Source organism: Catharus ustulatus, chromosome 17 (genome assembly GCF_009819885.2).
Source record: "Catharus ustulatus isolate bCatUst1 chromosome 17, bCatUst1.pri.v2, whole genome shotgun sequence".
NCBI classification, from domain to species: Eukaryota; Metazoa; Chordata; class Aves; order Passeriformes; family Turdidae; genus Catharus; species Catharus ustulatus.
The window spans coordinates 15,567,290-15,579,615 of NC_046237.1; the positions used below are offsets into that span (position 1 = coordinate 15,567,290).

Consider the following 12,326-nt stretch of genomic DNA (forward strand, 5'->3'; position numbering starts at 1 on the left):
AAGGATCAGCTCCAATGCTCTGGTTTGGCCTAAAATCACCAGAAAAGGGCCTCAAATGCAGCCTAAATCCACCAAGTTTGGCATAAAACTTGCCAAAGGGGCCTCAAATCCATACAAAGGGGTCTAAAAATCATCCCAATGGGCCTAAGATTGTCTAAAGGGGCCTAAAATCCACCTTAATACCAATTTGGTTTTACCTAACATCAGCCAAAGGCCCTAAAATCTACTCTCTGCCCACAGGGTTTGGTCTAACAGTAGCCAAATGTTGTTACAATCCAATTAAAGGTTCGAAAATCACCCAAACTGTTTTAAAAACCTGCATGTAATTGTCCAGAATGACACATCAATCTCCCAAATTGATGTAAAATCTACCCTGAAAGTTCCTGGTTCTGCCTAAAATCCCCCAAAGGGATCTAAACACAGCCAAATGACCCTGGAACCCATCCAATGAGACCTAAAATCACCCTAAAAGGGTTTGGTTCGACCTACAATTACCCAAATGGGCCTAAATCATCAATGCAGGCATAAGGTCCTCCCATATAGCCTTAAAATCATCTGAAGGGACCTAAAATGCAGCATAAAACTGCCCAGTTTGGCCTGAAATCACCCAAACACACCTAAAGGCTTTGGGACCGAGACCAAAACCAGCACCAGAACCGGCAACAGCACTGAGACTGAGATGGAAATCTGAATGGAGACAGAGACCAAGATTGGGAACAGAACAGACACCAGAACGGAGACCTGAACTGCTCCAGAACTGGAACTAGGACTGGGACCGAGACCAAAACCAGCCCCAGAATTGGCACTGGGACCAGCACTGACACTGAGACCAGCACCAACACTGTGACTGGCACCAGGAGAGCTCCAGGACTGCTCTGAGACTGGGACTGAGACTGAGACTGAGAGCGACACCGGAACCAGCACCAAGACTGGCACCAGCACCAGAACTGAGACTGAGATTGGCACTGGGAGCACTCCAGGATCAACAGCAGCACCGGTACCAGCACAGGGACTGGAACTGCTCCGAGACTGAGACCAAGACCAAGACCAAGACTGAAACCAGAACCGTCACTGGCACCGAGACTGGCACTGCTATAGGACCGAGAATGAGAGCGAGACCAGAACCGCTCTGGGATCGAGATTCAGAGCGGGACAGGAATCAGCACCAGGAGCACTCCAGGACTGCTCCAAGACCGAGACTGAGACCGGGACCAGGACAGAGACTGACACAGGGAGCGCTCTGGGGCCTCCACGTTCACTCCAGGGAGTTTTGGCTGCGCCCCCACACGGGACTGGGCAGGACTGGGAGGGACCCCTGGGTGGGGCGGGACGGCCTCAGCTCGCATCGTTCTGGTGCAGCCATCGGGCTCCATGTGATCCCAGTTTGTACAATCTCAGTTTGTACAATCCCAGTCTGTGTGATCCCAGTTTGTACAATCACAGTCTGTGTGATCCCAGTTTGTACAATCCCGGTCTATGGGATCCCAGTTTGTATCATCCTAGTCTGTATGATCCCAGTTTGTACCATCCCAGTCTGCAGGGTCCTGATCCATCTGGTCCCAGTCCATGCAATCGCAGTCTGGAGGATCCCAGTCCATGGGATCACAGCCCCCATGATCCCAAACCCTGGGGTGTCAAAGTTCTCCAAATCCCAAATTCTGGGGTCAAAAACCCCATAAACCTAAATTCTCTGGTCAAACCCCCCAAATCCCAAACCTTGGGTTGTCAAACATCCCCCAAATCCCAAATTCTGTCCTCAAAACCCTCAAATCCCCAACTTTAGGACCAAACCTCTCCCATCCCCAAACTTTGAGGTCAAATCCTCCAGGCCCCAATTACCCCCCAAAACCACTCCAACCCTAGGAGGTACAGCGGGGTTCATTTGGGGTTGATTTGGGATTTATTTGGGGTGGGGGCAGCTCTAGGGGCAATGTCTGCAGAGAGCCTGGGTACAATGCTGGCAAAAACCCCCAAAACCCCTGGGGAACCCCAAAAAACCCCGGGGAACCCCAAAAACCCCTGGGAGCTGTCACTGTAAGAGCAGGAACAGCTGATCAGCAGCAGCACCGCCTTCCTCTGGGGGAAACAGAGCACTTTATTATGTTCATCTTTATGATCTTTATGATTAAATCTTTCACTTCTTGTTTATCTTTGAGAAAGCTTCCAGCCTGGGAAAGTCCGAGCTGGAACTTCCCCGGAGCCTTCACCAGTGTCCACACATTTTGGGGTTTTTTTCCGCAAAATTTTTTTTTTGGGATTTTTTCCCCAAAATTCCTGGGTTTTTTTCCAAAATCCTGGTATTTTCATCCAAATTTGTGTCTCACCATGGGCTTGTTGTAAAGGGGAAGCCTTGGGGTTGTTCCCAGTTTAATTTGAGAGGGACCCCAGGGCATTTTGGGTGGATTTCCAGCCGGATTTTGGGTTTTTTCCTCAGGAATTCAGGTTTTTTCCCCCAAATTTGGGGATTTTTTTCCCCAAAATTCCCGTATTTTTCTCCAGAATTTTTCACTCACCATGGGCTCATCATAGAAGGGGAACCTTTAGGTTGTTCCTGGTTGGATTTGGGGGATATTTGAGGCTGCATTTTGGGTTTTTTCTCAAGAATTCAGGATTTTCCTCATAATTTTGGAATTTTTCTACAAAATTTCAGATTTTCCCCCCAAATTCTGGTATTTTTGCCAAAATTTGTGTCTCACCATGGACTTGTTCTAGAAGAGGAAGCTATGGGATTATTCCCAGTTTCATTTGAGAGTGATCCCAGGGGATTTTGGGTTTTTTCCTCAGGAATTCAGGGGGTTTTCCAAAATTTCAGGGTTTTTTCTCCAAATTTTGGGGATTTTTTTCCCCAATCCCTGGTATTTTGCTCCAGATTCTGTCTCAGAGGGACTTCTTCAGCTCTGGGGGAACAGGGACAGCACGGTGACATTGGGGACAGCCAGGGACAGCATGGTGACACAGGGGACAGCACAGGGACAGCACAGGGACAGCACAGGGACATTGGGAACACAGAGGGACAGCGCAGGGACATTGGGGACACAGAGGGACCTCTTCAGCTCTGGGGGCACAGGGACAGCACGGTGACATTGGGGACAGCACAGGGACAGCGCGGTGACAGTGGGGACAGCACAGGGACAGTGGGGACAGGTGACATTGGGGACACAGAGGGACCTCTTCAGCTCTGGGGACAGCTTGGTGACACTGGGGACAGCACAGAGACAATGGGGACATTGGAGAGAGCACAGGGACATTGGGGACAGGTCACAATGGAGACAAGGTGGGAATGGCCACAGGGACTGCTCTGGCTCTGGGGACACACGGGACAATGACAGGGACAAGGAAACAATGGGGACAAGGTGAGGGCACAGGGACAGCTCTGGGGACAGTGACAAGGACGGGTGACAGTGGGGACAGGGACAAGGACAGGTGACAGGGACAAGGACAGGTGACAGGGACAAGGAAGGCGACAGTGGGGACAGACCCCCAGCCCCCCTCACTGACCTTTATCTTCTTGTTGGGGTTGTTGATGTCGATGCTGTGCTTGGGGTGGGGGTCCTGCACCACCATGGCTGGGACCCTCTGTGGGGATGGGGGGGTTAGGGGGGGCTGGGACCCCTTTACCCCCTGGCACCTTCAAATCCACCCCAGACCCACCTAAACCCTCCCAAATACCCTCAGACTCCTCCCAGTTCCCCCCAAAATTTAACCCAGACCCACCTGAGACCCCCCAAAATCTTCTCAGAACCACCTGAGACCCCCCCAAACCCACTCAGACTCCCCCAAATCCCCCAGACACACTTCAGAATACTCCAGAGCCCCCCCGGTTCCTCTCACAACCCCCATAATCTCCTCAGATCCCTCCTAAAAACTCTCCAGACCCCAAAGTCCACCTCAGACCCCCCATTTCCCCTCAATCCCCCCCAAAACCTCCCAAACCTCCCTAAACTCCCATGTCTCATCAGACCCACCTCAGAGCCCCCTTTTCCATTCCCCATTTACCCCTAGTTCCCTCCAAAGCCCCCCCAAAGTTCCTCTCTGAGCCCCTAAAATGTCCTTAAGCCCCCCCAGACCCCTCATCTCAGACCCCCCCATTTCCCCCCACATCCCCCACAAAACCCCCTCAAACTGCCCCAGTTCCCCACAGATCCACCCTGGACCCACCTCAGACCACTCAATTCCCCTCATACCCACCTCAAAACCCTCCCAATTCCCCCTCAAACATCACTCAACACCCCCAAATCCATCCCGCACCCACCTCAGACCCCTCAATTCCCCTCAAATCTCTCCCTAAACCCCCCATTTTCCCCGGCCCCACCTCAGCTCCCTGCTCAGCCTCCTCAAACACACCTCAAACTCCTTAATTCCCCTCAGAGCTGCCCTAAACTCCCCCATTTCCCCTCGGACCCACCATAGTTCCCTCTTCAACCGCCCCAACTGCCTCTCAGAACCCTCAATTCCCCTCAAATCCCTCAATTCTCCTCAGATTCCCCCCAACCCTACCTCACTTCGCCCCTCAGTCACTCTACTGTCACACCCTGCCGCCTCCACCGCGTGCGCGGGTCCCTCCCAGCCAATAGCAGCCCGTCGCTCCCAAAACCAACCAATCATTGTGCTGCTACTTTCCACACCAACCAATCAGCACGCGGCTCCCCTCAGTAACGCCCGCCTTCCACACAGCACTGCAGCCAATCAGAGGCTGGCAGAAGTGGCGCCCTCTGACCCCAGGGCCGGGCATGGAGCGGGCGCCTCCTCCCCGCGTGCTCCCCCAGGATTCTCGGGACCCCCGGGAACCCCCCCGGGCTCAGGCGGGTACTGAGGGAGGCGCTGCAGAGAGCGGGGCAGGCGCTGGGAGAGGACGGGGAGCTCCGGGAGCTGCTGAGGCGGCGCAGGGACAGGTGGGGGAGGGGGGAGGTTGAGGGGTCTGGGAGGCCTTGGGGAGGGGAATTGAGGGGGGTCTTGGAGGGAGTCCTCAGAGGGTTTGGGCTGGGGCTTGGGGAGGGGTGTGGGGGTCTTCGTTGGGTCCTGGGGAAGGTTTTGGGAGGGGTCTGGAGGGTCCTGAGAGGGTCTTGGTGGGGTCTGGGGAGGGGTCTGGGGGGTTTTGGAGAGGGGTCTCGGAGGATCCTTGGGGGGTTTTGGCAGGGGGTGGGGGTGTTCTGGAGGGGCTTTGAGGAGGATTCTTCAGTGGGGTCATGAGGGCCTTGGGGAGGGGTCTTGGGTGGTGGGGGCCAGGGAGAGTCTGGGGAGGGGTCGTGGTGAAGCGCAGAAAAACACTCTATAAACCAGAGAAAGAAGTTGCTCTTAGCATAGTCCCAGTCCCTCCATAGATGATCCCAGTCCCTCCCAGCATGGGCCCAGTCATGCCCAGTTCCCACCACTACAGGGCAGTAGCTCCCACTGACTCCCAGTTCTCCCCAGCATGGTCCTGGTTTTTCCCAGTGTGGTTCCAGGCACTCCAGTAAGGTCCCGTACACTCCCAGTATATTCCAATTGCCCTCAGCATGCTCGCAGTCCTTTCCAGTCACTCCCAGTGTGCCCAGTAAGGTTCCCCCTGGCCCCAGCGGGTGGGAGCAGCCGAGAGCCCCACACTGCCCATCCTGAGCTGTCCTGGCTCCATCCCCACTCCTCCCGCGGGCTGCAAGGGCTTTGGGAACGGGGCACCAAGGGTGTTGCTGCTGCTGGGGGAGGAGGAGGAGGGATGGGAGAGGAGGGATGAAGGAGGGGGAGCTAGGGAGGAGGAGGAGGGAAGGAAGAGGAAAGACAAAGGAGAATCAAGAGAAGGAGGAGCGAGCTCGAGCACCCCCTGAATTCATGAGTCCCCCACCCATGGGAGCATCGCCCCCACAGGTGAGCGGGAAGGGGGAACTCGGCCCAGATATCCCAGGGGGTCCTTGGGTTGGGCTTTTTTTGAAGGGATGTTTGGAAAATGCAGAACTCAAGAACTGAGTGGAAAATGCCCCTTGGGGGTACATTGGAGGGTTCCCCAGGAGGTGTTTTTGGGGTGTCCTGGTGGCTGTGCCAGCAGAGCCCTGGCAGAGAGCAGGGGGATGTGGGGTCTCCCCACAGCAGGGGTTGGGTCTGGGCCAGTCAGGCACGGCCACCTCCAGCCCAGAGCCAGGGGCTGCGGGACACCGAGGGAGAGCCAGAGGGGGGAACCTCGAGACCCCAGAGTGGGGAGACTGGAGAGGGGCAATAGCAGGACATCAGGAGCCCCGGGAGTGTGGAGGAGCAGAGCCCTGTGTCTCCCAGGACCCCAAAGTGGGGAGCCCAGAGAGGGGCCAGTGCCACCATTGCCGGGACCCTCAACAGCCTGGAGAGGAGCAGGGGGAACTCCATTGACCCCCTGCAACCCAAAGCGGAGAATAATGCAAGAAGGGACCCTGGGACCCCAAAATCCTCCAGCATCCCTAAATGGGGAGATGAAGAGGGGGCAGCTTTTTTCTTTCCTGGGACTCCCAGCAGCCTGGGGAGGGTGGGCACCGCGTAGATGGGGGACCTCCAATACAAGTGTGACCCCCGACAGCTGGGACAGGGGGAACGCCCGAACACCACAGGGGAGGGACCATTCCCAGGAACTGCTGGGAGGCATTTTCAGGGCTGAATGTTGGTGTTTGGGAGGTTTGGATGGACCCCAGATGCCTGCGGAGCTCTAGAGAAGGACGTGGGCAGGAGGAACCCCCAAGACAACATGCTCATTCCTTGGTTTTCCCCAAACCAGGATTTCCCATTCCCAAGGCCCGGCCCAATGCAGGAGGAGGAGGCTGCGAGGAAGAGGAAGATGGCCCAGGAGCCCCAGGCAGGTGAGGAGGAAGTCCCTGCCCCTTTCCCCCTATGTCCTGCTCCATGTCCCAGCCCAGCACGGCCCCTGGCTGCAGGACAATTCTGCTGCCGACCCCGTCCTGCAGGGGACACACTAGGGGGATCTCCTTGCCCTTCCCTCTGGCACAGAGGCAAATCCCATCCTCTCCTTGTCCTTCCTCCCACAGACAAGGAGCTGAGCACAGAGACCAGGGAGGACAAATCCCCGCAGCAGAACCTCGTGGAAGAGGCCATTTGCAGCGGCTCCATGGGGCAGGAATCCAACAGGGAGGAAAAACCACGGAGATCCCACACAAGGAGGGGCTGCAAATGCAGATCACGGGGATCTGAGGAGGAAAGACCCAGCCTGGGCCGGGCAGGCGGCTGGAGATGGAGCCAAAGCTTGGACCTGGTGGTCCATGAGCAGTTTCGTGATGGGGAGAACCCCACAAGTGCTCGGAGTGTGGGATGAGCTTCAGATGGAGATCCAGGCTGATCCGCCACCAGAGGATCCACACTGGGGAGAGGCCCTATGAGTGTGGGGAGTGTGGGAAGAGGTTTCAGACCAGCAGCCATCTGTTCCAGCACCAGCGCACGCACACAGAGAAGAGGCCCTTCTGCTGCCACAACTGCAGGAAGGGCTTCAGGTACAACTCCACTCTCATCATCCACCAGCGCATCTACACTGGGGAAAAGCCCCACGAGTGTGAGGAGTGTGGGATGAGATTCAGCCGGAGTTCCAACTTGATCAGTCACCAGAGGACCCACACTGGGGAGAGGCCCTACAGGTGTGAGGAGTGTGGGAAGGGCTTCATTGAGCGCTCCACACTGATCCATCACCAGAACATCCACACTGGGGAAAGGCCGTACGAGAGTGGGGACTGTGGGAAGGGCTTCAGGCAGCATTCCCACCTAATCCACCACCAAAGGATCCATACTGGGGAGACCCCCTTCGAGTGTTCTAATGCACTACCAGACACACATGGAGGAGAGGCCCTACGAGTGTCCTGACTGCGGGAAGGGATTCAGGCCCAACTCGCACGTCATTACCCACCGGCGCATCCACACTGGGGAAAGGCCGTACAAGTGTTCCAAAAGTGGGAAGAGTTTCAGGCAGAGATCAAACTCGACCCAACACCAACGGAGGCGCCGGTAAGGGAAGCCCTGCGAGTGCCCCGAGTGCGGGAAGAGCTTCGTGCATTGCTCCGACTCCATCCCCCACTGCAGGACCCACATTGGGCAGAGCCCTGGTGACCCACATTCCCTGGGATCCATATTGGGAACACACCTGGCTGCTTATCCTTTTGGTTTGGCCTTCATTTCTGTCTCTTCTCCATCTCATTGTGCACCAAAGCCAAGAGAAGTCGATCTGTCACCTCAAAACTTCTCAAATCCCACTGAAAAATTCTCAATTTTAACTCAACAGGGCTCAATCCCACCTCCAAGAACCTTATTCCCTCCTGAAAACAACTCAATCCCACAAGAACCTTACTGGATTCCAAAGCTACCAGGGTGAGAAGGGGTTGGAAGGAGAATATCTTTTCCTTGCTGGGAACTGGAATTCCAGAGCCTGGCAGTGTGAGCCCTGCAGGACCATGCAGACTGGGATCATGGGGGCTGGGATCCCGTCACTGGGATCCTCCAGACTGGGACTGCACAGACTGGGACCAGATGGATCAGGGCCATGTAGACTGGGATTGTACAAACTGGGATCACATGGACTGGGATTGTACAGACTGGGACCACATGGAGCCCGATGGCTGCTCCTCAGCGATGTGAACCGAGGCTGTCCCGCCCCACCCAGGGCTCCCTCCCTGTTTCATTCAGGGTTGCACCCAAAACTCCCTGGAGTGAACTCGGAGGTCCCAGTGTCAATCTGCAGCCCCGTCCTGGTCCCAGGCCATCGGGGTTGGGAGGGGTTTTGAGGGATCCTGGGGGATTGGGAGAAGCTTCTGTGGCTCTTGGGGCCATTTGTGGTGCTTGGGGGCCTTCTGGGGGAGTTGTGAGAGAGTTTTGAGGTCTTGGAATGGTTGTGTGACTTGGAGAGAATTTGGGTGGGTCGTGGGGGAGATGGGAAGGAGGTTTTGGTGGTTTTGGGGGGCCATTTATGCTGCAGGGAGTTGTTGAGGGTTTGTCATGGCTGGGGACTGTGGGGTGGTTTGAGAGATCTGGGAGTGCCTGTGGGGCTGGGATGGGGTTTTGGGGCTGTCATGACCCCCCCAGTCTCCCAATGCTTCCACCTGACCCCACGCCTCAAGATGCTGCTGGCGTTTGGGGGCTCCATGTTGGGGTTCATCCTCCTGGAGCTGTGGGAGAAGGTGAAAGGGCGTCCCCAGGGGCTGTGTGTGTCCCCCCTGAGCGTGTGTGACCCCCCCATCCCAGTGTCACCCCCTTTTTCCTCCCCTCAGGGCTCCTGCCCCAGCTCCTGCTGCCCCCAGGAGGGAATCTGGGGAGGAGGCAGAGGGGGTGTCCAGCCCAGGTGTGACCCTGCCCTGGGAAGGGAGTGGGACATTCCCATCCCCATGGATCAGGGCTGGGAGCAGCACTTGCAGCACAGACATGGAAATACTGGGAGGGACTGGGACCAGAGTGAGGGGATGAATTATCCCCCCCACACCTTTCCAGACCTCCCTGCCAGCTGAGAAATGCTGATTTGGGCTCAGCCTTGGCCAACAGCCCCTGGGCTCAGCTCCTCTGGAGCTCAGCACAAACCCTGTCTGCTCCCAGGCACTGCTGCTGCCCAACCAGCTCCTGGTTCCTTTAGGAGCAGCCCTGGAACTGGTTTTGTTCCTTCAGTGGCACAACATCCCTGTTGTCCCCCTTGCAAAGAAAGCTGTGGATGCCAAGTATAGCCAGGATGAACCATTGCTGTGACTGAAGCCCCTTCTCTTGGGGCCCTACAAACAGCGCTGCACAAGGAGCCCTTGGAGCTCTCCTGGGCCAGCACCTCCCTGTGAACGGGGCCTCTCCGAGCCGGGAACTCTCCCGTTTGCTGTTTGCTGCACTCGGGGCATCCCTGAACAAGGGATGAGCCTGGGCCCATCTCCACTTTTCCAGGCTCAGCCCTTCAGCCCCTGGGGAGATGCCAAAGCATCCGGAGTGAGCATTTCCCTGCCCTCCAGGGGAATTCCTCACAGGCCCTGGCAGTGACTCTGTCTGTGTGCACACACGAGTGTGTGGCAGAAATGCTGCTCTTGAGGGGTTTGAGTGCCTTGGATATCTGAATCAGTCATGCTGTAAGTAAGGCTAAGTGATGAGGTATAAGCTGAGTTAAATGCTGCTAAGAGTTGTTCTCTTGCTAAGTTATTCAGTTTAATATAAGTTATAAGCTAAGTTAAATAGTGTTAAATGTTACTCCTCTGTTCAGTCGGTAAGTCATAGGTTGTAATTTTAGGTTAAATACTGTTAAATACTGTTCTGTTGCTAAATGGTGAAGTTGAAAGTGTAAGTGAAGGTTAAGGTATAAGTTAAATCCTGTGAAGTTTGAGCTCTGTTAAGCTTTTAGGCCGTGTTCCTTTTATCCTTGCCCTCACTGTCCTTTTGTCATGCACACACACAGATACAGTTCTCAGTTCATTTCTGGTTTGACTGACTGCATTGTGTTTGGTTTTGGTGTTGCTTTGTTTCCTTGGTGTGCCTGCAGTGTCCAGTCAGGAGCAGAGTGACTCTCACCAAGGAACTTTGTTGTGCTGTTGCTTAATATTAAATCTGGTTTTTGCTGATCCCTTGCTGGGGATTTTTGAAGTACTCTCAACCCCTGGTTCATAACAGGATGGTGTCACACAGCCACCTGTGATGTCACACAGTCATTGTGATGTCACAATGCCCCTGTGATGTCACACTGCCCCTGCGATGTCACACAGCCATTGTGATGTCACACTGCCCCTGTGATGTCACATAGCCCATGTGATCTCACTCAGCCCTTGTGATGTCACTGCCCAATCTGGGATGTCACGCAGTGCCCTTGTGATGTCACAGACCAAACTCTGGGATGTCACCCTGTCTGTGGTGTCACAGTCTGTTCTGCTGATGTCACAGCCTGCTCTAAGATGTTACACAGCTTACAGTCAATGTTTCACATCAGCTCTCTATGATGGCAGAGTCTGCTCTATGGCCTCATGCCCTACTTTATGATGTCACATTACACTGCCTTGTAATGTCACACCCCCCTCAGCGATGTCATACAACCCTCTCTGTGATGTCATACTGTCACTCTGCAATGTCACAGCACACACTTTGATCTCACAGCCCACTCTATGATGTCACACCGCCATGCCATGGTGTCACAGCCTGTTCTGTGATGTCCCACAGTCCCCTCTATGATGCCACAGTCGCTCAATGACCTCACACAACAAACTGTGATGTCACAGCCCCATCTGTGACCTCACACAACCCACTCTGTGCTGTCACACAGCCCCTTTCTGACATCACAGCTGCTCTGTGGCTCCAGAACACAGCCCCAGAGGTGCCACTGTGCCACAGCCCCACCTGGGGCATCACAAACCCCTGCCAGAGCCGAGCACCTGGGAGCTCTGTCTGTGCCCTGCTCGTGTCCCTGAGAAGTCCCAGAAATGCCCCAGCCTCCATGAGGCACCACAGGGTCACAATGGCCCCTTGGTTCTATGAGGTCCCACAGTGTCACCATGGTCGCTGTCAGAGGCTGGATGAGATCCGTGTCCCAGACACCTCGAGATGCTCGGAATGCCTGAGCGGGGCCAGAGACAGGTCAGGCCTTGGATTGTGGGGGCACAGAGCCCCGGGCCCAGCCCTGGGCTGGCACAGCTGTCAATCACACAGCAGGGGCGGTACTAACCCAGCTCTGATTGGCTGAGCTGTCAATCAATCACACAGCAGGGGCGGTGCTAACCCAGCTCTGATTAGTCAATGTGCCAATCAATTACAAAGCAGGGCAGTGCAAACTAAGCTCTGATTGGCTGACCTGTCAATCAATCACCCACTAATAGCTGTTGCTGAGGCTGACTCTGATTGGGCAAGCAACTGGAAGTCCCTCCCATGGGGCAGGCCCATGCAGGCCCAGGGCGTTAAAAGCTGGAGCACGAGATCAGTCCCTGGTCTTGGTCTTGGCTTCTCCTGCGGTTCCCCTGTGAGTGATGCTGGAACCTGAGCACTTGGTACCTATATGTGTGTCTGTGTATAGATCTTCTGTTGTTCTCTACTTCTTCCCCTTCTCATCCTACTTACCTGGAACAGTTTTGGGTAACTTAAGATCTTCCGGGTTAAAGTTTTCTAGGTTAAATGAGGTTAGTGAAGTTAATGCTATGATAAGAGTTTCTTGTTGAATTGGATGTTGTATTAAACCCTTTGCCAGAGTTCCTTGATTGTCTGTATTTTTCCAGTAAAATTTTGTGTCATTTACACCTCTTAGCTCAGTTGTTTGGAGCCTGCTGCTGGTGTCACCGAGGCTGTGCGTTCAGTCCCTGTGTGGGCCATTCACTTCAGAGCTGGACTTGATGATCCTTGTGGGTCCCTTCCTACTAAGAATATTATTTTCTTGGACCATGTTGAGAATATCT

General features: G+C 54.9%; 1 protein-coding gene across 1 annotated transcript; it reads left to right on the forward strand.

Moving 5' to 3' along the window:
* The first annotated feature begins 4,730 nt into the window (after positions 1 to 4,730).
* LOC117004487 (zinc finger protein 239-like) lies at positions 4,731 to 7,948 on the forward strand. The gene is given in 4 exon segments (XM_033075258.1): positions 4,731 to 4,806; positions 6,981 to 7,235; positions 7,238 to 7,751; positions 7,753 to 7,948. Coding segments are annotated over 4 exon segments (1,041 nt in total).
* Positions 7,949 to 12,326: the final 4,378 nt, after the last annotated feature.